At 33.5% G+C, this 26,172-nt stretch overlaps 1 protein-coding gene and 1 long non-coding RNA gene across 2 annotated transcripts; one reads left to right on the top strand and one right to left on the bottom strand.

Annotated features, from left to right (window-relative positions):
* Positions 1–1,531: 1,531 nt before the first annotated feature.
* Positions 1,532–3,892, bottom strand: LOC110776501 (uncharacterized). The gene is made up of 4 exons (XR_008921829.1): positions 3,741–3,892; positions 3,528–3,576; positions 3,320–3,385; positions 1,532–1,930 (listed from the first exon to the last, which is right to left on the bottom strand). It is a non-coding gene; the product is annotated as an uncharacterized lncRNA (long non-coding RNA).
* Positions 3,893–14,016: 10,124 nt separating this feature from the next.
* LOC110776504 (F-box/kelch-repeat protein At3g23880-like) lies at positions 14,017–15,688 on the top strand. Its single transcript, XM_021981060.2, has 2 exons — positions 14,017–15,289; positions 15,423–15,688. The coding sequence occupies exons 1-2, from the start codon at positions 14,121–14,123 to the stop codon at positions 15,442–15,444; spliced, it is 1,191 nt and encodes a 396-aa protein (XP_021836752.2). The 5' UTR covers positions 14,017–14,120; the 3' UTR covers positions 15,445–15,688.
* The last annotated feature ends 10,484 nt before the right edge of the window (positions 15,689–26,172 follow it).

Here is a 26,172-nt window from a genome sequence, read left to right as displayed (position 1 = left end):
GTTGAGTATAAAATTGACTAAGAATTTCACACATCTAACACATACCGAGACTACTGACAATCTGACATCGATCCATTGAATTTCCGTCTCAAAATTCTTTGGAATCACTTTCTATTGCTTTGGCCCTGTTCTTCTTCTACTTTTGCCTTTAAGCTTTTCATTTCACAGATATCTTCAAACAGGAGCAAAGGCACGTATCTCATCCTGGCCTTAGTTAACTATAAAGTCAGTAAAGCAGCAAAGTGATCAAAGCATAGAAAACATAATTGATGCATCCATCCAATTAGCAACCATCTCTTGCAAGTCCAAGATATATCATTTAGAATATTTACTTTTAAATTTAATTAATCTACTTTTACTAATTGTTTATTTACTTTTGAGTCTTACTAATTTACTTTGCATGTTTTTTTAGCTCCGCCGCCCAGGGTTAGAACATATGGTATAATCATCTGGTTGGGTGGAGAAGGGTGGGTGGGTGCAACAGCAACAGATACAGGCACACCCATTTGATTTGTGACCCATGTGGGTCTTTGTCAATGTGGGAGGGGTTAATTAGTGAAAGTCAGCTAGTACTACATTCTCTCCTTTGCTGAGCTTGATGAGCTCCAACAGAAAATTGATTCACCCCAACTTCTAACTCGGTTTTGCAGATTTGCAGCAACTTCTTGCTGACGAAATCTGGTGCTTGTTCACACTTTTACAATCAAAGCCTTTACTTTTAAACTGTTTTGATTTACTTTTTTTGGTATTTTCTTTACTTTCATTTATTTTATTTAAAAACATTAGCCTACTAGCTCAATGGGTAGAGCATTGTGCAAATGCGCAAAAAAGTGGGTTCGAATCCCACGTAGGTTATCTATGTAAGTGTTGGATTTTTTTTTTACTTCCGAATTAAACAAAAGGAAAATCATGTCGAACCTGAAAAAGAGATAAACATTCTTTGCCTTTGAATCAAATCGATGAAAATGAAAGTGGCCGGTAAACAGTTTCAATTTACTTTTGGAACAATTCAATCTAATTTTAGAGCAATTCCATTTACTTATATACTATCATTTTCTTTACTTTTGTATTCCATGTTTTTCTTTTGAATAAATTTTGTAACTCTTTCTTTTAGTTTAATGTATACTTGTACATGTATTTTAATAATATTTTGATTTACTTTTTATTTATCATGAATTACTCTTTAAGTTATTTATATACTTTTTATTTAGTTTGATTTACTTTTTATTTATTTTGATTTACTTTTAAGTTGCTTTTATTTACTTAGAAGTATTATTTTTGAGGTTCTTTTAATTCACTTTAGAAAACAACCTATGTAGGAATCGAACCTACATCCCATATGCATATGCATAGTGCTCTACTATTTGAGCTAATAGGTTTTCATATAACATTTAAGAGAAAATTATTATTGATATTTCATTGTTATTTAGTTTACTTTTAGAGAGATTTTATTTACTATTGCAGAGATTTAGTTTACTTTCGGAGTAACTGCTAGCCAAACCTGAAGATCAACTGCATAGACTGCATCAGCTTATATTTTAGTATCCCATTACCAAAGGTAGGCCTTGCATTTGAGAAATGTAAACAGAGAATTTACATGTATGTCTCCAATGACAGTAAATACATGTTTATAAAGGATTCAGACTTGCCTGATAACCCAACTCCTGCAATCTTTTGACCATTTCCGAGAAAGAGATTAGCAGGGTAACTTCTGTCCGTGCTGCAAGCACCGACTCCAACAGGCCAAGGACTGAAGGATACCACGGAGCTAGGGTCAGGCCCTTTGTTCCCTGCTGCTTATACCACAAAATCCTGCTCTTCTTGCGAGTAGTGTGGAGATTTCAAATACATCAAGGGAAGTTATTGTGTCTTCTCTTGGTTCATCTGGTTCTACTGACAAGTTCAGGATGTCAACTCCATCTTTCATTGCCTGAAATAAACAAAGTTTGCAAGGCTCAAAGATTATACAGTAAGGTTCATTATCTATACTTTTCTCCAACTTCAGAAAAGTGCTTACTTAGAGATTTAGTTTTGCTTAAAGAGAAATTTAGTTTACTTTTTTTCGATTTTTATTTACTTTAACACAATTAAATCTAGCTAATTTATTCACTTCTATAATAACAAAATAGAGCAGCCAACTACGCCCAAGCAGTCAGAGCCCATTCTTCGGTCCAAAAAACCACATGCATTTCACATCCGTCTATGTTTCGCCGATCATATCCTGCTACCCAGGCAAACTGTGAAACTCTGGCATAATTCAGTTGTTCATCCTATTATCCTATATCCTCATTCAGGTAATTTTTTTTTTGTGGTAAAATAGAGATTTTATTCATACCAACAATAAAGAACATGATACATAAACCCCAAAGCAAGAAAACAAGGTCAATAGACCAAACACAAGCCAACATACAACACAACAAAGGAAGGACAGAAGCTAAGGCAGGCTGTTAATTAGCTTCTGCTTTTGATTACAAGCAAGATATACCATAACCTTAATCTGTTGGACTAAATCAGTTGGTCTGAGACTCCTCTTCTGAAACTTTCTCAAATTGCGCTCCACATTCAGATGGTAAGTTTGGTTTCTCTTAGCAGTGTTGTGCTTGTGCTCTCGGGCCTCTTCACAATGCATACACCATGTACGGTATCATTGTGGTGTATGCAGTGTGAAGAACACGGTATCATCTTCTTCACACTGCATACACCATGCCGAACACCTTAAGAATAAGCAAGCACCTATCACAGCACACCACCACCTAGAGACCTAAAACCACCAGCACACTATTACCTCTGGAGTACACTATTACCAGTGAAAGTTGAGTGAGAGCAATCACATCTAAATACCAATACAACCTTACAAAGAAATAGAGCTCGTCTAATATTATAAAGATTAAGGTTTACTTTTAGGGAGGTTTAATTTACATTTATAGATATTTAGTTTACTTTATGAAAATGCATATCTATGATGGATTTATTGCAGTAATACTTAAGTTTGATAATTTGTTTGCAATATCTCTTAAATATGCACATACTTTAAGAGATATTAAATCTACTTTTATTCAATTTTTTATGGTATCCACATCACAGATCAGCATGAACACTCCACTATCCAGAAAAACAGACTGTTAATCATCTCAACAAACAACAACACAATTCAGAACAGAAAAGAGAAGAAGCAGGCAGCAGAGCGACAATAACATACCGTTGCAACATCTATCTTTCAACATTTTTCAAGTTATTTAGTTTACTTTTAGAGCAATTTAGTTTACTTTTGCACATTTTTAGTTTACAAAATCCTTTTTGCTTGAAGAAATTGAAGTACCTAGAAATCAATTTGGGAACTCGCAACGCTTGCCCTTGTCTTCAGCAATTTCGCGGGAAATTCAATCTGCAAAATGGTACAAAATCTTATCTAATTACCGTAGAAGAAAACAATAAATTCGAGAACGAAGATCAAATCAAATTACTGGATGAACCTTAAGAAATTTGATAACCTAGAAATCTAATTGAACTTAATTAGAAACATTTACCTTTAATTTTGAGCTCGATGATTGCAGATTCAAGTTAATTGAAATATTGCTGCAGAAGAAAATAGAATTAATTAACCAAATCAAGCAATTAGTATTCGAAATTTTCGAATGATGAACATCAAAATCGAAGTTGAAAATCACTGTAGAACAATATGAATTTTGATATCACGAATAATTAAAGTGTGATTCCAAATTTATTTTGACAAATTATACCTAATCTTGGGACGAATTTCTGGAATTTGAAGAACGAAGGCTTTCGAAGAAAAAATCGCGCGTCACTTTTCAAGAAGGAAGAGAGAGAAAGCGTGAGATATTTTGGGAAGTAGAGAGAGAAAGATGTTAGTCTCTTTTGAGCGAAAATATCAGATATTTTGAGATGCAATCTCATCCGTCTATTCCGTCTAAATTCTACGGTTGTTAGAGGTTCTCATTATAATGAAGGTTCTCATCTTAAGGAACCTGGTCCTATATGTATATATATCCAAAATACTCATGAAAGGTATGATAGTAATATCTAATTGTCCAAAATTTTAAATTATTTGGTCATTATTAATAATGGTAATCAATGAATTATTTATTTATGTTTGTGGAAGTGATAGATGAGTGTAATGTTAAGTTAGGTAAAATAGATTCAACAATAGATCAATCTAATATATATATATATATATAAATATAAAGGGGAGTTTTTTCAAGAGCATTTATAGCGTCCACGTAGGATTTCCATGTCATCACATATAATTAAATTATTAATTAATTAAATAAATAATATTAGAGTCTTTCCATGATTGACCACTTAATAGGATAAAGATAGATTCTAACTAAAATTTATCCTACTTTTCTTCTCCTTTTTGTATATATATACATATAAACTTCTTTCCACCAAAACTCACGTATAACACAAAAAATTCTACGTAATTTTTTTTGTACACAGCATAATCGCTATTTGTTTATGTGTGTTCATTTAATACTATTTTATATGCCCACTGCATATTGATATATTTGTATTTTAGTTTTTGTTGTGCTTGATTTCATCTTGCCATTGTTTTTGGTTGGAGGGATAACTACATTACACAGCAAGTTTTACAGCAAGGTTGCTTGAACTTTTGATTGTTACAGGGATAAATTTTATATATGAAGCATGTATGTAGATAGGAGAACTTCCAAAATGAGCTAAGAAAGAGTCGGGAATAGCAAACATTGGGTATTTTTGCGTCCTTGGATTATTATCGACCATGGTTTGTTCTTTGGATAAGTTCATATATGTTTCAGCGCAAAAGTCGATGATTTAAGGAGGGTGATCGATGCAATAAATTATACGGGCTATTCATATTTTTATTAATTAAAAAAAAAATTGCCGTGAAATTAGCATGCTGGTAGTTAGATAGATTTTTTGATTTTGTTAATATGTTGGTAGATCTTAATAAAAAGGTAATTATGGTAGTTAATCTATCCAAAATTATAGGATGGATTATCTCCATCAAAAAAATTATAGGGTTCAGTTTACAAATTTGAACGACTTATTAATTTCTGAGTAGATAATTATTGTAACGGGCTTCAAAATAAAGTGTAAGAGTAAATTATTCATTTAATTTGCATTTGTTTTTTTTATTCAAATTTAATTTGCACTTGTAGTTTGATTTAAAAAATTGCTGTAATCTTAATGGCCACTTCAGAATTTCGCGATGATACGGATTGTCAATTTCGCCATTTTTTTGAATCTACACAGTTGACGAATATGTATTTTCATTACAAACCCGTGTATCGCACGGGCTTCAATACTAGTATGATTATAATCCGGAGTAGACAAGTGAGTGCAATATTTGATCAAGGGATGTGATTGTATCAATTAAATTTGTCTTAATTTCTGTGTGTTGTTATTAAAAATTTATATTTTTCATATGTGTTATAAATATATTGTATTGTGGATGCCCATTATACCCCTGACATTCTTATCCTATATAATATACGCATGTGTACATATTATGGTGGATTGAAAAAGATCATAACCGCTTGTTTCTCTCTTCCCCTCTCTCCCTTTCTATCTATTTTCATACCTAATTTCATTACACGTTATCAGCACCATCGCTAATGGACAAAAGACAACAATGGGAATGACCAACAAGAGACAAAGAAAACTACCATGCATTATTCGATGTGAGTATTAGTTATCATTTGATTTATATATCTTGCGGTTTATGTGTTGCGGTATTATCTTGCAGAAGATAAATCAATCTGAGTATTATCCTGCGGTTATCATACTTGCATGCATGTTAACATTTTGCGGTTACCATTTGATAATATCTCAAAACTTAAATTTTGGTTGTTGTAATGTGATTCTTTGATTGATGGCGGTTACCATGAACATGATGTTTGTCTGTTGCATACTTGCATGCATGTTAACATTTTGCGGTTTCCATTTTGTTGACATTGCAAATATCATTACGGTTAACTTACTTCCGTTGCATGGTTTTTGTCCGTTGAATGGTTTTTGTTGACATTTTCCTTTTCTTATCAAAAGAAATTATCTGGGTAAGTATTTTTAACTAGAGATCGGAGTATGTTTATTGATATGAGTTTATTGTTTTGAAATAAAGGTTACTGCTATGATATTTCCGTAAAAGAGAAATACAGAAAAGAGTATTTGTGTTGTGTCTCTATCTCTCTTAATCCCTGGTATTTCATAATTGTAAATACCCCAATTTTGTTTAGTGCCACAAATATTGTGATGATGATAAAGTGGGTTTGTCTCGCTTATGAATTTAAAGAAATTGGTTATGGACAACCATTACGGTTGTTTGGTTGATCACCTCTCATGGAGGAACTAACTAGTCATTATAAAAGTCTAAGAATGTCTCTCATATATATTGACAATAAGATTATGAAGAGATATGTTTGGTGGGTAAGTTAATTGCTCCCACAACAGTTAAGAATAGAATATATACAAAAATCAGTGGGAGATAGCTTTTAAGTTTACAAAATAGTGGTATATGGATTAAAATGATATATATATATATATATATATATATATATATATATATATATATATATATATATATATATATATATATATATATATATATATATATATATATATTTTTTTTTTTTTTGGTAAGCAAGCTATTATAATTATTACCAACCAAAATCAGTACAGCTTAAACATCTCCCACAGAGGTGAAAACACACTACACCTAACTGCCATCAACAGAAAGGACCAACACCTAACAGCCAGCAGGCTAAAGAAACCAAAACCTACTTACAAACTCTGAAACCAGGTAATATCTCTTCTACTTACTCTCTTACACATGACAGAATTAATTCTATCTTTTACAATTCGTTTTAGATTACTCATAACAGAATCAACTGTTGGAACTGACCCTTCCCAAAAACTCTGATTTCTACTTTTTTCCAAATCAAATAAACCAAAGCTGTCACTCCTGCATAGCATACTTGGTTTCTGAACTTGGACTGCTTCCCTCTCTTGATGGTGTTAATGACATTGTACAGACCAGTATTAACATTTCTAATGTTAAGCCATGCTGCCAGGTCTTGAAAACACAATTTGCTGTACTGACAACTGAAAAACAGATGCTCATGAACTTCAGCAGCTTGCTTACAAATTAAACAATCAGCAGAGGTACTCACCCCTATTTTTGCTAACTTGGCTGTAGTCTGTAACCTATTCTGCATTGCAAGCCAGCATATAAACCTATGCTTAGGCACATTCAATCTGTTCCAAACCACTTTATCCCATTGAACATGAGGTTTATCTGCAACCAACTTGTTATAAACCTGCTTGACATAATACTTAGCCATATTCCTAAATTCAGTATAGGAGAAAACTTGTTTCAAATGATCTCTTGTTTCACATATCCTTTTCCAGTACCAACTTGCGGAGGCATTTGGTTGGTACTCCCACCAGTCCCCATCTTTGATGTAAACTGAGTGAATCCACTTAATCCAGATGTTATCCTGCTTAGTGGTGATAGCCCACACATATTTCCCCAAACTAGCAATATTCCAAGTGACCACATCCCTAAAACCCAAACCACCAACCTGTTTAGGTGAACAAACTCTATCTCAGGCAACAGAGCTTGGTTTAGTACTATATGCCTGCCCACTCCATAAGAAAGCTCTACAAATCTTAGTAATCTCATGCAGGACACCTTTAGGAAGGATGAAAATCTGAGCCCAGTACATATGTAGGCTTAAAAGAACTGAATTTACCAGTTGCATTCTAGCAGTGTAGGACAAATTCCTAGTGCTCCAAATTTTAATCCTTGCTGTCATTTTGTCCACCAAAACATCACACTGACTTGCTGAAATCCTTTTAGAACAGATTGGCACTCCTAGGTACTTGAATGGAAAAGTACTCCTAGTAAATCCAGATGCATCCACCACTCTTTTCACATCACTCTCAGACATGCCATGGCAATAAATAGCAGACTTACTTTTGTTAGCCATCAAACCAGTAGACTTGGAGAATAAAGCAAAAGCTTGGAGCAAGGAATATATGGAGGGATATTCCCCTTTACAACACAAGATAAGATCATCAGCAAAGAAAAGATGGGTGAGCTTCACATCTTTACACCTTGGATGGAACTGAAATTGGGGCAATTTAATCAACTTATGCAATATTCTGGACAAATACTCCATGCATATAACAAACAGCAAAGGTGACATAGGATCACCCTGTCTCAAACCCCTTTTAGACTTGAAAAACCCATGCATAGAACCATTAATCATAAGAGAGAACATAGGGGTTGTAACACAGGTCATCACTAACTCCCTAAAAGCAATAGGGAATCCCAAACTCTCCAACATTTCCTTCAAGAAACACCAATCTACTGTATCATAAGCCTTTTGCAAATCAACTTTTAACATGAAACTAGGCTGAACAGATTTCCTTCCATAATGCCTTACTAAATCCTGCACTACCATGATGTTATGAGCAATATATCTTCCATGCACAAACCCCCCTTGATTCTCAAGAATCAAATCTGGCAACACCAGTCTCAATCTACCACACATCACCTTAGTAACACACTTATAAAGTGTGTTACAGCATGAGATAGGTCTAAACTCACTAACATTTTTGGGGCATTTTGTTTTAGGGATTAAAGTGATGACTGTATGATTAATCTCCTTTAAAAGCTTCCCATTATTCAGCACATCAAGAACTGCATCAATTACCTCATCTCCCACTATATGCCAAGCATCCTTATAAAAGAAAGAACCAAAATCATCTGGTCCAGGAGCTTTAGTTCCAGGAATGGAGAATAGAGCATTCTTCACTTCCTCTCTAGAGTAATGTGCATTGAGAATAGCTCTGTGATGATCAGTAAGCACTGGGCCAGCCAACACCACATCTTTGATTACAGATCTCCTTCCAGCTTGAGTTGTACCCAGTAGCTGCTTATAATAATCAAGAAAAGCATCAGAAACTGCTTCTGGAGTATCTTGCCATTTTCCATGCATATCATATATGCTGTAAACATGATTTTGAACATTTCTGGCCTTGATACTCTGATGAAAAACAGAAGTGTTCTCATCACCAGATTTGATCCAATCTAGCTTGGCTTTTTGTTTCAAAAAGTTCATATACACTTGATGATGTAACTTATATTCCTTGATGGCATCTAACTCCAGATCAGCTAGTTGCTGATTTGCAGGATTAGAATGCATGGCTTGCTGAGCATCTAACATTGCCTGATGAGCTTTAATTTCAGCAGCCTGAATGTCAGTAAAACCCTTCTTATTGAGCTCTTTCAGACCAACTTTCACCTTCTTTAATTTAGTTACTAAAACATACATCTTACTTCCAGATACCTGTTCCCTCCAAACATCCTTAATGATGGTATCAAAAGTAGGTGCTGACTTCCACATTGTAAAGTATCTAAATGGCTTCTTCCCTCCTGCAGATCTTGGATAAACTGTAAGCAAGCCAGGGGAATGATCAAAATCACCCTCATTCATAAAACAGACCTCTGCATCCACATACTCACTCTGCCATGCTGGATTAGCTAGCACCCTATCCAACTTAGAAAACACTCTAGCAGAACCCTGCTGTTTGTTATTCCAAGTGAACATGTTCCCAACACTCTTCACATCTTCCATACTATAAACATGCATACAACTATTAATATCATTGATTTCTGCTTGTCTAACAGGAGCACCTATTCTCTCATTACTAGCCATAACACAATTAAAGTCTCCACACATAATCCAAGGATCCTGTGTGTTTAAGATCTTCAAGTCTCTCCATAGCTCAATTCTCTGCTTGCATTCATTGAATGCATAGACAAAAGTGCAATAGAAGCCATTTTTGCCATTAATGGGGGTAACATGACAATGTATCAACTGAGCTGTAACAGCTACAACACTCACTGTAAAGCTTCCAGGTTTCCAAGCTACCACTATTCTTCCTCCCTTGTGAAAACTAACATTTCCTGTAAAACACCAGCCTGTAAAAACTCTTTGATAAAGCTTGCCAAGATTAGCACCCTTCACCTTATGCTCAAGGAGACCAACCAACCCTACATCAAATTTCAGGATGAACCTTCTCACTTCATCCTGTTTCTTCAATGAGTTGATGCCCCTTACATTCCAGCTAAGAACTCTATCCATGAGGTGGTGAAGGGTCCCCCCTTCCACTTTGTCTACCCTCCTGTCTACTCAAGTTCCCTCCCCCACCTGTCACATTAGCACTAGTTACCACCATCTCTTCATTCTGCAGTATATCAAAAGGGTTAGCAGTTTGGGTTGGTTCCACTGAATCAGCTCTGACCCTAATTGGTCTCAAAGCCCTTTGAAAGCCATCCTGATCCACCTCAATGGCTATAGTCTCTTTCTGTGGTTGAACAACCACTTCTGTCTGTTTCTGCACCCACACCTTCCTACTCTTACCTTGCCTGCATTCTGTTTCAGCATGCCCCACCATCTTGCATTTATTATATAGAGTAGGCTTCCATTCATATCTCAGGTCCACCTTAACCTTTTCACCATGTTCATCTAGGAAGAACAAATGATCAGGTAAGATTTTCTCCATGGGAACTTCCACCATAACTCTAGCAAACTGAATTTTATCTCTACATGTGGTAGCATAGTCTCTTTTGATTGGTTTTCTAACCCGACTCACAATTTTTAATAATGCCTTTTCACTCCAGTATTTGAAATCCAGTATTAAAATGATATATAGATTTTAAATGTGGTACATGTTTTTGTTCATAAATCATTGACTCTCTTTATGAACACGAGTATGAATTTATGATATTGATATCATCCTGAAGATGAAGAAAGATGAATATATTTATTGAAATTGATATGTACCACAATTACAATGGATACTCCAGAAGAGTATAAGCTATCTTTTTATAAGTTTGTTGGATTGTCTTGCCATTACAAATGAGACACCAGTTTGTGTCGTTATATCACATCACAATATGTTCAAATTGTAGTATTTTATAATTAAAGTGACCACTTTGGAAAGATAACCAGCAGTTATCGAATGAAATATTTTATATGATATTATATACGTACGATGTGAGAATTTAGGCCATCCGGGTTTAAGAACACCCGTCATGAGAATTTGAAAATTCTTGTCAAATAAAAGTGTGTTTGTTGACACTCCCTCATATGTTGTATATATTCAAAGGCAAGACATAATTATGAGGTTGGGTTGTATTTCAATCAAATATTTAAAATTAATCGATTGAGAAAATAAGTACAAGAGATATTAATGACTTTAAAAACTTGTATAATGATATGATAGGTGATTTGAAGTTCACCATGATAGTAAGTGGCCTGAAGTTCACCAGAATGATAGTAGGTGACTTGAAGATCACCAAGAAATTTACAAGTGTTTTGTGATTGATTTAAGTATCGTAAATCTCTTGATTGGGGCAATCATTCGTCAGCACGAAAAGAGAAGATATGAAGGAAAACAACTGCATATTGCATCTACTCCCCATGATCAATATTAATCTTCAGGAGAGAACGAAAGTATGAAACATTTATTAAAATACACGTCAAAAAGTGTATTATTAGTTGGTGAAAGATTGTATACCCCATAATATATTGAAAATATTTTCCCAACTTAGGGGGAGACGAGCTAGAATAAGTTGGCAAAATTGAAAGATAATATATTGATCCCCATATGAGTAAGTGTAAATGCCAACTGTATGTCCTTGAAGTATGTTTGGACATAAATATCTATGACTTGATTTTGTTAAATTGTTACATGTTCAGATGCATAAATGTGTATAATGGTCATAGTGCTCGATGTTACTATAATGATCTTGCCAATATTTATTTAAATATCTCCACCTGAAGTGTAGATTATATATACGGTTCCAACATAGTGATTATATGAAAAGGATGGCAAGATAATGCAGTTGATAATATTTTTGAAAAGAAAGAAAACACTATTATATAGTGTTTGAAATACCCTTGAAGTGGTATAGATATCTGAACTATAATAGATGGCCCATGAGAAAAGATGAATGGTACCTATTGAATAAGTATTCAGATATTATTAATGAATAGCATGCACAATATATGTTGAGGAATTTTGATGACACCGGTAGATGATGGAACCGAAATATAACGCATATGCGATAAATAATGGATTGAATAGGGGATTGCATGTAAATCTATGTCTATTTTGATGTAGACATCATTATAATGATCAAATGAGCTCATGGACCTGAAGTCCAACAAGTTATGGATTTGAAATATCCACACTCTACAGTGTTTTGCATTTAAGTCTTACATTCATATACATGTGTAGTTAATAGGTAAATGCATCATGCATCATTTATTATACATTTAGTTTGTTTTATGTTTTATCATGGTATGATTTTTATTTATCCAATTATAATTTCATATTAATTAATGTTTCAAAACTATTATGATGTCGTATATGAATATGCATCCAAAGAATGATAAGACGATTTTGCAACTTCATTCAAATTTGTAAGAGGAGATTCTTACCCCATTGGGCTAGTAATTGCGAAAGAAATATGTATTATTGATTTAATAGCATGTTATGAATCATGCAAATAAGAAAAGTTCCTGAAGAACTTATACATAATTTTCTTAAACATCTAGCCCTTTCATTGATGAGATATTATCAAAACTCTAAAAGGGTATTTTTGGAATGTTATCTCAAGTTCTCAACCAGTAGGTTGAGTACTTTACAATTATGAAATATACATATTAATTTATTCACGGCAGAATTCTTATACACATATGAGTTGATTCATAATATAATAAGAATATGTAATGTCCTTACATTGAGTTTTATTTTATGGTCCAGAAGAACCATAAATTACATTATTAGTTATATACCCTAAGTTGGACAGTGACATTATTATTTATCATATATTGTCATGAAAGTATGACTAGAGAAATTTTGATCAACATTGATGATTACTACTACTTATGACCTCCAGAAGAAGGTTTATATATGTCCAATATTTAAGGATACATTTAGGAATATTATGTACAAGCTAGAAAATATATTTATTTCAGGTATTATTGTCAAAAGTCTGGTGATATAAATACTCACCTAGTGCATACAAGTGACGTTTGAACATTCAACTCAAATTGTGGAGAACCAACTTCCAAGGAGCTTCATGTTGCTACATTTGGAAAGTTATCAACGGTATTAGATTCATTGAACTAGAAGATCTCAAGTGATGTATTCATCAGGGGGAGAAAATACGCGTTGCACTCTTTTTCCCTTAACCATGGTTTTGTCCCATTGGGTATTCCTGGTAAGGTTTTTAACGAGGCAACATTCCAAGCGTATTATGATGAGTGTTGTACTCTTTTCCTTCACTAGGTTTTTATCCCACAGGGTTTTCTTAGTAAGGTTTTTAATGAGGCATCATCTCATGTATATTACAGGGTCATTGTATTATTTTAGATAATGGACATCCAAGGGGGAGTGTTATAAATATATTGTATTGTGGATGCCCATTATACCCCTGACATTCTTATTCTATATAATATACGCATGTGTACATATTATGGTGGATTGAATAAGATGATAACCGCTTGTTTCTCTCTTCCCCTCTCTCCCTTTCTATCTATTTTCATTACAATATGTTAATTTTTCGTCTAAATATCATATTTATCAAATATAATATTGATAATATAACTGTGTATTGCACGAACTTGACTAAATCTACTTATCTCTATGCAAGGGAAAGCATATATGAAACGGCGTCAAAAATGTATTTTATATTAATTACATTGCTATTTTAATTGGAAAACTGAAAATTAAAAAACTCTCCCAACCTTAGTGTCCTAGTTTCCCTTAAAAAAACCTAGTGCCAGTTTGATTAGGAAATAATAGTTCCCTCTTTAATTTTTTGGGTTTTGACGAGCCCTAAATAGTATAGGTATAGGTATAGTACAGCTGAATATTTTTATATATATATATATATCAATTAAAATATAGGAAAGTAGTGAATATTTCCCTTATGTATGAAGCTTACACCCTAGATTGACCTTGACCCCTAAGCTGTTCAATCTTGATCCTGGATCCATCAAAGTAAGTTGTGCGCAGATCTAATCTGTTCTGAATTTCTGATGACGAAAGACGTAAAACAACTCGGAGAATTACCGAAGGATGTTCAAGTTAACATCCTGACAAGATTGCCTGCTAAGTCTGTTAAACGGTTCATGTATACTTGTAAATCCATGTTCTCTTTGTCGACAACTCTAGATCTCATGGATTTAACCAACACACAAAGTCGCAATACCGAGTACCATATCTACTCTCGTTGCAGTAATGATGGCGAACAATCTTTTATCTTATGTAAAGATGATACATCTTCATTAATCAGAGATGAAAAGGCCATTAATAATGTACCTGTTACTGCAACCCACTACTTTGTGGGTTCTTGTCATGGATTGGCCTGCTTTGCGAATATCTTTAATCTTGAAGATTTAACCTTAGTTGTTTGGAACCCTTTTTTAGGTAAATCATTAAGCATCCCTATTACTCCTCTAGCCTCCAATACTAGGGGATGTAGTGCATTAGGGTTTGGTTTTGATCTCTCCTGTATCGACTTCAAGGTTGTCAGAATCGGGATTCATAATAACACTAACACCCGTATTTGGGCAGATGTTTATGCATTAGATTCGGCTACTTGGAAAACGGTCCGTGGATCACTTTCACACCCGGTATCGAAGATTATGGACAAAGGAATATTTGTCAATGGAGTTCTACATTGGATTTTGGAACGGAAACAACAACAGCAACAACAACAACAACAACAACAACAACAACAGTATGTGTTGGTGACATACAATCTAAGCAAGGAAGTTTTCGGGGAGATTGATGTTGCTGAGTATATTGTTGATAAAAGTATGAACCTAACGAAACTTGTAATAAGAGGAGAGGAGAAGCTTGCAATATACCACAATGATCACATATGTAATGTGTGGGTGATGGAAGAATATGGTGTGATTGATTCTTGGAAGAAACTTTGTTCAGTTGATTGTAAAGAGGCGTATGGGAAGGTCTTAAATGTTGCGGCTAGCGGAAAAATTGTCTTGTCAAAGAGTGACGGAGAATTGATATTGTTTGATCCAACCAATGAAAAAACCACATTATTAAACAAAAACAAGACTATGACGCTTGATTATGATTATATAGGGCCTTACGTGGAAACCCTAGTTTTACCGGGCTACCAACATCATCAAACATTCTCATACTCCTCGTCCAACTCTATGAACAAGAGAAAGAGACAAAAGTAAGTCAAAATAGATTAATTTACTTAACATTAATTCTACTATACGTACTTGTTCTTTAATTTACTTCATTACATGCAGCTACATCAGAGCCTGCAATTTGTTTCTTGATTATGTATGTTCTTGGTTTTTCAGGTGCAGTGGCTCGATCTTTTAGAGATGGACGTACTTTGCTAGTTTGAGCTAGCGTGTCTGGATCCAATTGGAAGGGAGCTATCAGCAACTTTTGTTTATTTTATTCCTGGGAATTAATTATTATGTGAGGAATATTTAGTTACTATGAACCATGCAAAACGTTACTATTTCAATTTCAATGTTTTTCAGCTGAAAGTTGACACTTTTCATGTATTATATATGGTTGATGATTTTGTTTCCACAAACGTAACTTTTTTTTTGTCTGTGGTTTACTTACCTTTCAACTAAGTGCAACGATTTCACCAAGGGTTCAATTACACTTGTGCGTGATCAATCTTTGCAATCACCATACGTTCCTCGTTATTGTTGTAATCGAAGCAAAGTAAGACTACAAATAACGTAAATATATAAAGAACACATTGATCTTGAGGAGTATATAATCTATAACTATACTAAAAGAGAAGCCCATAAAACCATATCTGACACATGTCGCTATCTGGTTAAAAGTTTTTCCACTCTTTTTTTTTTCTTCCTTAATTAAATATAATAATAATTATATATTTTGTTCAATTTATGACAACCCTATTTTAGTGAATCCATTGTTACCTAAAAATAAGTATATTGAATATGCATAAGGTAAGCAATGGAAAATTATATGGACATGGAATATTTTATACTCCGATATGCTAAAAATATTTTAAGATTCAGGACACTAATATAATATACTAACAATATTTTAGACAGGGAAAATTTATATAATAACCATAATAACTTGAGCAAATTGTATAGTTAATAATATGAGCAAACTTTTATCATTCACGGGTACTATACAATTTTTATATCCATAAATATTATTACTATGTACGGAGTATAATACAGTAAGAATTTTTATATTGAGAGGTTACTCATAAATTTGTTCCTTGGTCGCAAATAACATATTACTTTATAAGAAAAATATTTTTTACTTTATACTTTTTCAAGGCATTTACCTTGGTCACATTACTTTATACAGGTAGGACAATGGGAGATATGATATATAATTATAAAAAACTTGATTATAATTATATTTAGATTGTATATCAATCTATTCTAAAAGAGATTTCCTAAATGCATAACTGACACATGTCGCGCTCATGTTAAAAAAAATATAATTCCGCTCTTTTTTCCTGTCCTAATTAAAGAAAATTAATATTATGTAATTTTGGTATTTTATTAAAATACTATCTTATTTAGTATGTCGTATGATTAATTTAGGATAATGTATCCTATTAATTTATTACTCCTTATAATATACATGATCGTCATACATCTATAATATTTTTTTTAACATATGGAGATCTCCGTGAGAATATTAATATTTAGATATAGAGGGAAAGTAAATAAAATAATTAAGCATGTACTTTAATAAATTTATGTACTAAATTTCTGTTTAGATATAAAAATTACATGCATATAAGTTATATCTTCGAAAATAAATTATGCATGTACTTTAAAATGTATTGTATTATTGATTAAAGTACATAGTGTAAGGATAAATATTACAATATTATGAGTACATGCATAAACCGTGTAGCATAAACCTAAATTTATGTGTGAAATGACCACTCTAACAGAATAATAGGAAGCTATATGTAAGAATTTAAATATTGTGAATTAGTAAAGCATGTAAATTTATTGGTTTAAGTGAGAGCCTTTTAGTCATAAACTCTTGATTAGGTCTACATTCCTTTAAGGTTAAAACAACTTGATTAGAATTAATAAGGATTGAATAATTGGTAGATTATTGGAAGCCTTGATTAATTGCTGCAAATATTTATGTGATGCATAATATGTTCTACTAACCAGCTATGTGGGCCATTCATGATAATGAATGGGTGAATATATATTAGGCTATGTGCATAAGGCTCTAATATTATGTCAAACTAGAACAATTATAATTTTATTAGAAGAGATTAATTATTAGAGCTTATTTTTTTCAATAACTAAAAAGTTTGTAATATAATATACTCGTCAATCTGTGCAAAGATTGTGCAAAGATTGAGTTCTGTAGCCAACAATTACGGTATCACAAACATACAGATCATCATTACTATTATTTTAAAATGTTATTTTACTAATTTGTTATAGTACAATCAATTTCTCAATAGTTGCACGGGTAATTTCTCTAACTACAATTAGTAATATAGAATTTCTATAACAAAAATATTAAGCTCTCACAAATTTCTGTTTATCTATATCTATCCAGTAAATTATAAATGGCGGCCCAAACTGATCGAGTAATTATATGCGTTTTATTATTGCATTGATTACATTATTTTACCGTCTGTTTTATCCCTGTGTACGGTCCAGTTTTCCCTTGAATAAGGACCCTTTTATCCTTCGTCGTCATTACCCTTGAGTAAGATTACTTTTCTCATTCGATAATATAACTTTTCCCCTTGAATAGTAAGGTCACTTTTATCCATAATTAGGATCATTGTTATCCTTAATTAGTGCATTAAGATGGGTATAATGAGGATAAACATTTACAAAAGAAGAAATGAAGAAAAAAGTGGGAAGAATTTTAAGTAACGGATTTAAACGGAAAGAGAGAAGAAAATTAGTGCACTAGAATAAGATCGTGTTTAGCAAATCGTTGCGCCGTGGTAACAAAAGCACTGCCTTGAAAACGAAATTCGGTGCAACCGATATGCAAAATTGTATTCACCGATTCGTTCCCTAAGATTTACACAACTCTCATCACACAAATGTACTTTTGGGTGATGAGATGGAGCCACATAAACTTATGCCCAAAAGGAAGAAAGAACAGAAGAGAGAGAGATAACAACTATGAATATTTCTAATGTTGGTTATCCAAAATGGAAGAGTATATATATATATATATATAGGGGAGGGATCATGTGAAAATAGGTCCCTATGTGAATATACTACTATATATGAGAATGAATCTAATCCGTAGGATTAGATACGATCTAATGGTTAGGATTAAATGATGAAACAACCATTCATCTTTCCTAAATAAAAACCACGTTTCTTTCATAAACCCCAACCACTTTCTCTCTCTAAACCTCCCTCTTCACTTTCTCCCTCTCGCGACTCCCTGTTCTCTCTCACCGTTTTCTCTCTCCTCTCGACAAAACCACCATCGAAGCTCAAAGAACCGCTGATCAACCTCCTTCATCGCCGGTGTATTGTTGATTTAAGGTAAATTCAATCTCAATTGTTCTATATTTCTTCTCTCCTTAAACAAATTTCCCTAATTTTAACCTAATTTGTTCAATTGAGGATGACTGGAGCACAAAAAAATAATATAAACGACGGAGATAAGAAAAATACACAAACTGTTAACCTAATTTCAAACTTCTTTCTTTGTTTTCATACATTATTGAAGTTAATTTTTGTTAAATTTTGATTTTCAGCAAAAAAAAAGCACGACAAACTAGCAAACAATCCAGAGAATCCACAAGAGTAAGTATTCGGTGCTTAATTTTAGTGAAACTTATTTATTAATTTTCGAAATTTTTGTTATTATTTTCGAAATATTTCGAAATTGATTTTGTAATTATTTGGTCTGTGAAATTGTGGATGTTTCTAACGATTTTGTGAATTTTTATGTTCCATATATTTAATGTTTGTTGCAATTGTGGATGTTCTGAATTTTATGAACTTTTAGTATTTTTTTATAAGAATTTAATTTCTGGTTTTGAATTAATTTGAGAATTTCAAAATATTTCGTTATTTTGATATTTTATGATGTTCTAAAAGTAATAGTTATATGTTCTGAATTTTTAAACAGAGAAAATGAGAATAAACACGCCAAAGCAACGTAGCCAATCGTCCGCCATCACTTATGAACGCAATAATGAACAATTTAGAGTAATATTTTATACTCTCAATACTTCAGAACATGAAGGTTAAGAATTTAGAACATCATAGCTCACTATGTAGAACATCATAACTCACTGTGTAGAACATCATATCTCGCTGTGTAGAACATCATAATTGCATATGTTCTAATTATAAGTACACATGTTTTGAACTTGATGAGATTACTTCTATAGGCTTCTGCATCTATGTTTTTAGTGACATTTTCTGAAGACTAATGTGGGTACAAAGATGTAGGCTCATGTTTAATGCTTATAGTGCATTTGTTATTGACCAGTCTATATTAGTGGTTATATTTTTTGTTAGAACATATAGCTCAACTGATTAGAACATGTAGCTCAACTGACTAGAACATGTAGCTTAACTGATTAGAACATATAGCTCAACTGATTAGAACATGTAGCTTAACTTATTAGAACATGTAGCTTAACTGATTAGAACATATATGAATAATGATTAGAACATATAGCTCAACTGATTAGAACATGTAGAACATATAGCTCAACTGATTAGAACATGTAGCTTAACTGATTAGAACATGTAGCTCAACTGATTAGAACATGTAGCTTAACTGATTAGAACATATAGGAATAATGTACAAAACATATAACTTATCTTGTTAGAACATATAGCTTATCTTGTTAGAACATATAGCTTATCTGTACAGAACATACAGGAATAATGTACAGAATATATAGCTTATATTTTTCACGGTTTAGAACAAATATATTTAGTACGTGGCTCATAGAGTCTATCGATTTTTTGGATCTAGGCAATGGTTAATACTAGTTGTGGCTCATGTTCTAACTTTACTAACCATCAATTCAATGTGGTCCACTTATGAGATATGTGTAAGCTCTTGTTCCTCTCTCCACTTATATGCGAATCATTCAAATAAAATCTTTCATATCTTTTTTGACTACACGTACCATATGGTAGAGCAGGGGAAGTTTTGAGGGTAGGGTTGGGATAGGAGTAGAGGTTGGGAAGAATGAAAAGAGACTCGATGTTTTATATAACAAATATATACGGATCTTAGTTTCATTATTTAGTTTGTTCATAAACTATGTGAAGAGTTTTCAACATGCCATATTTTAAAGCACGGCAGAATATAGAGAAGGTGCATCAAAATATATATTGGTAGAATATATTGGGTAGAGTAGAAGGATAATTTTTTTTACTCTATTGCCTTTCTTACTTGTGTGTACATTGCTTTGCAGAACATATAGCTTAAATTCTTAGAACATGTAGCTTAAATGCTTAGAACATATAGGAATAATGTATAGAACATATAGCTTCACTTGTTAGAACATATAAATTCAATTGTTAGAACATATAATTTCTCTTGTTAGAACATTAAGTTTCACCTTTTAGAACATAATTTTTTACTACGTATTACTAGTTTATAAAGCGATAAAACATCAGCGCCGGAGTCCATTTGTAGTCCAATTGTCGAAAATACACTTTTAGGTGACATCCTTTCAAATATTGCTTGATATTTCATCATCTCAATTCTTTAGAACATGAAGCCTCACTTTTAAGAACATTAAGTTTCACCTTTTAGAACATAATTTATAGTGTTCCTTCCTGTAGAGAAGCTATTATTTATGGATATTTTATGTTCTAAATTTCATAACAAGATGTTCTGAAACTAGAAAGGTATGTTCCAATGTTCTCTTCTTGTATCTAACATGTTCCTGAATGTGATTTGGGTCTGATTTTTGGCCTGTTTTTATGACAATCCGGGTCATGTTAGGTATGATGTGTTTTCATGGGCAACATTATGGGGTAGTATAGTTGTTGTAGAGATTGGTTTTTGTATTAAGTGGTTGCATAGCTGCTTGTGCACGCTATTTCTTTTGCAGGGAAGGTTGTTGCGGGTCAGTCTGGGGTGGGCAGTGGTTCTGCTATGTTTGGTTGCTGCTAGAAGTTTTGCGTGTGTGGTGTTAATGCAAGTGATGGTCGTAAATGCTTGATGTTTTGGGACAATGCCTATTAGCTCAATTGGTAGAGCTTTGTGCGATAGCACAATGATGTAGGTTCGAATCCTACATAGGCAACTCTTTGCATTCCATTTATGATATCAATTCTCCTATTTGATGATTCTTTACTTTTAAATCCTATTTACTTTTGAATCTGTTCAACTTACTTTAGAATATATGTATAAATTTCAGAATATATGTATAAATTTGTAGAACGTTAGCCTTAATTTTTAGAACATGAAATCTAACACTTGAACTGAAGGCAACAATTTGTGGAGAAACTAGCCAAGGAACAGGGAAGCACGAATGAGATGTCCAAGATGTATAACCAACATAATTCCTCATTGGCGGAGTCTGATAGGAAAGCACAAATTATCACCAGTTGGTGTCGATATATTTTGGAGGGTAACTCTCTTGTAGGACCTATCCATATAAACACAATGGAGCTAAGTCGTGTCTTGTAAACAACCTATGTAGGATTCGAACCTACATCCATGTGCAATGACACATTGCTCTACCATTTGAGCTAATAGGTTTTAACAAAATATTCAAGAAAACAATGCATGTAGTATTGTCTATAGCAAATACAACAATTAGAACATATACAACCATAATTACAACATATGCAACAATAATTAGAACACATGCAACTGCTTACCCTGCCAAATAAAATGGGATCAACCACATTCATCATTTACCCCTGCAATCATTAAAATAAACTGTTGGCGATCATTTAAGGGAGACAAGCCGATAAGATTATAATTAGGGAGACCACATACATCATTGATCACTAGGAGCAGCAAAGCATGTGACTGGCATAGGAGTATCACCTCTTACGATTGCTCCATCTTTGGGATCAAGATCAGGCAAAATCGAGAGACTCGAGATGCTAGCAAAACCCCTTGCTATAAAAGGGGTCTTAGAATCTTCAGTTTCTTTGTCCACACCATGCCACTCAGCTTGGTCCAGTAAGGGATCATATTTCAGGAACAAACATAGGACCTTAAAAACAACAACACCACCAGAGAGCTTTTATAACCGTTCTTGTGCCTTCTCTTTGTCAAAGGTAGAATTAATATTCTCCATAGAAGTTTTAAGCTGCAACATAATCAAAAGATTCAGAACCAATCTCTAGTTTTATTGTTTGTAAATTCTACAGATCACACATGTATTCAAAAGACTTAATAATTGAAGGGAAAATAGACACTAGGCTATTATTAAAGATACTGGACACTAGGACGAGGGACTGTGACATTCAGGTTCAAGGCTTAAATCCTCACATTGCTTCTCCTTAGCCTTGTACTATTATTTTATAATGCTAGTCAAATTATCACCAATGGTCCATTGCCTTTCTTTTTTTTCTTCCTAATTATCAGTAAGAAAACTACAACTGGAAAAACTAATACTCCAAGTCTCCAACACAAAAAAAGTATGAACATACATGATTGCTATAAATCAATAAAATTCCAATATTCAATATTTGAGTCAAACTATTTCTGGAAATTATCAAACGATAAACAGATCGAAAACATGAATCTAAAAATAAAGAAATTAACATTACATAATTGAAAAGTAGCCCCAAATTTGAATTTGTACCTTTCATTTTAACGTAAATAAGACAAAATTCTAGGTATTTGGTGAAGATATGCAGTAAATATATAACAAAAATACAAAGAATGTAAAGGAATTCACAATTTTGGTGATGATCATTGAAGTTTTAAGTATTAGAGAGAGGGAGAGAGAAGAGAGAGTTGCTACTACATTTTGGAGAGAAAAAAAACAGGTCAGAACATGTACAACAATAAAATAGAACATGTAAATAAAAGTTCAGAACATGAAGAGCAATTATACAAAATATGTTAATAAGAAAACTCACCAGATTCAATTCAGCGATTGATGATAGTAGACTATGAAGAACTGTTAATTCCTTAGCTCAAGCAGATAGAAACCTGAAATTAAAAAGAATGAAAGACACAACAAGGATCAAACAATATGTAGACTCAGATCAAAGAACAACATAAATAAATAATGAAATTCGCAAATACATGATTGAATTTCACACAATACAATTTCGCTAAATATGTTCGAATTCGAAAAAACACAAAATTAAGAACGAAGTTGAATCAAAATACAAATAATCATTCCAAATTACAATCAAATTCAACATAATCGGTCCAAAATCATAAAATTAATCACATAATCATGAAAAAAAATTGAAAAATTAAACACAAATTTGAAATCAAACCTTTAAACACACAAAATCTGGAAACTCGATGAATATCTTTGAGAATAAGGAGTGAAATCGCAACAATTAGAACAAAATTGAAGCTAAGAGCAATCCCAACTTGATTAATGCTCTAATGGAGGCACAATGAAGAGAGAGAAAATTGAGTTGTGGAATATTTGAGAGAGGAGTAATAACGTGAAAGAGGAGGAAAGTGATTGGGGTTATCACTCGCGAAATTACAAAACTGCCATTATTAAGCTATTGATTTTGAGCTGTTAGATTAGAAGGGAACCAAAGGCCCAGATTTATTCTCACATAAGATTGTGTTCTCACATAGAGGGGGTGTTCTCACATGAGCCTTCCTCTATATATATATATATATATATATATATATATATATATATATATATATATATATATATATATATATATATATATATATATATATATATATATATATATATATATATATATATATATATATATATCCCAATCAAGAAGTGAAGGAAACTATATATATAGAATATGTTACGTAGAGAGTATGTAGTTGATGATCGATTTGTATTTGTATTTGTGTGTGGCTTTCTTTGACTTGTTTTTCTTCTTAACTTAGAGCCAACCACTTATCCAATCCGAATAAATCAGGCTCCTCGGAAACTTGCTCAAACCCAGCACACCTGCTATCTTTCCTACTAGTCTTTTCTGCATGGGTTGCAGTTGATGTGAATTTGGACCTATCCGAGTTCCTTGTATTTTTCAAGAAATTCCTTGATAGTTCATACACATGAGAACCAATATTATCTTTCTTTAGCTGCTATATGATGAAATATGAAGACTGATACTGATTATATTGCTAGTGTACAATATTACTGTATTGTGTAACATAGCTTAGTATAGCTTGGTTTATCCCCATGTGATTTCACTTTTGTCCTTTAGTGGTGTAGGTGTTTTATGTTAGGTTATGATACATATGACAATTCATAAATCATGCGGAAACAACCATTTAGCCAGGAATACATATTATTTACACATAATCATATAGCATAATTTAGATGCATACTCTTTGTTGCGTGCCTTCCCTAGCTGCGCCCGAACCGAACAAGAACAAGTCTTTAGGACTCCAAGTGTCGTCCCTCCGTAGATAGTCCACAGCACGTCCGGATCCGCCTTAAGATTGGAATCCTAGTAGGATACGAATTAATTAAACTTAGAATCCTACAAGAACTCTAATTAATTAATTTATCCTTTTAGGAATAGGAATTTAATCATATACTAATTCTAATATTTTAGGAATCATGCATGAACACAAACTCACACACACACGGCAGCCACGAGGGCCGCCCATGCGTGTGCGTGCGAGCAGCAGCCCACGCAGCGAGGCCATGGCCTTGGCGCGCGCTGGGCCTGCCTTGCGGTGGGCCTGGGCGCTGCCTTGGCTGGGCGCGCGTTTGGCTTGCTGGGCGATGGCCCGACTTCGTGCTGGGCCTTCGTCCGGCAGGCCTCGTCCGATGCTAATTCGTACGATACGCTTCCGATTAAATTCCCGGTTCCGGAATTCATTTCCGATACGAACAATATTTAATATTTCCGATTCCGGAATCAATTTCCGTTTCGAACAAATATTTAATATTTCCGTTTCCGGAATTATTTTCCGATTCCGATAATATTTCCGATTCTGACAATATTTCCGTTTCCGGCAATATTTCCGATTCTGGCAATATTTCCATTTCCGATAATATTTTCCGATACGTACCATGTTTCCGTTTCCGGCAACATCTACGACTTGGATAATATTTATATTTCCGATACGATCCATATTTCCGTTTCCGGCAATATCATCGTTTCCGGAGTATTCATTTCTTGCCTGTGACGATCTCAGCTCCCACTGAAACCAAGATCCGTCGATTCCGAATATCCATAGATGGAGTATCTAATGCCATTAAATACTTGATCCGTTTACGTACTATTTGTGTGACCCTACGGGTTCAGTCAAGAGTAAGTTGTGGATTAATATCATTAATTCCACTTGAACTGAAGCGGCCTCTAGCTAGGCATTCAGCTCACTTGATCTCACTGAATTATTAACTTGTTAATTAATACTGAACCGCATTTATTAGACTTAACATAGAATGCATACTTGGACCAAGGGCATTATTTCCTTCAGTCTCCCACTTGTCCTTAGGGACAAGTGTGCATTTCCTAATTCCTTTGTCGCTCGTTGCTTGCTCTTGAACATAAGGTAAGAGTTGTCATCCTTATTATGTCCAGAGGTGTTCCTCGGTTTCAGAGTTCAACTGATCAAATAAACAGATAATCATAGCCTATGATTCATCCGAGCACGGCCATGCATTTCACAGTTTCTAGCTCTCCGAGTGGCCTTGTACAACTTTTAAGCATCTCATCCCGATTTATGGGAGGATAATCCCAATCTTGCGATCTTGAGATTAGACTTCGTTTGATAGGTGATTACCTGAGCGTTGCCTTTATAGCCTCCTTTTACGGTGCGACGGTTGGTCAACGTCAAAGCAACCAGTTCTCAAACAAGTAATCTCAAATCACTCAGGTATTGAGGATTTAGTGTCTAATAATTTTAATGAAATTTACTTATGACAGATTTTCATCTCTTACAGTAAAGTTTCATAGGTCTTGTCCGATA

Source organism: Spinacia oleracea, chromosome 5 (genome assembly GCF_020520425.1).
Source record: "Spinacia oleracea cultivar Varoflay chromosome 5, BTI_SOV_V1, whole genome shotgun sequence".
NCBI classification, from domain to species: Eukaryota; Viridiplantae; Streptophyta; class Magnoliopsida; order Caryophyllales; family Amaranthaceae; genus Spinacia; species Spinacia oleracea.
Note: the sequence above shows the minus strand (reverse complement) of the source record. Positions and strands in the feature narration are given on the sequence as shown.

Bases quoted from the DNA above. Each gene is read 5' to 3' on its own strand.
- LOC110776504 (XM_021981060.2), top strand. From the start codon at position 14,121: ATGACGAAAGACGTAAAACAACTCGGAGAATTACCGAAGGATGTTCAA. The intron at 15,290-15,422 runs GTAAGTCAAAAT...TTGGTTTTTCAG, and splicing joins AACAAGAGAAAGAGACAAAA to GTGCAGTGGCTCGATCTTTT.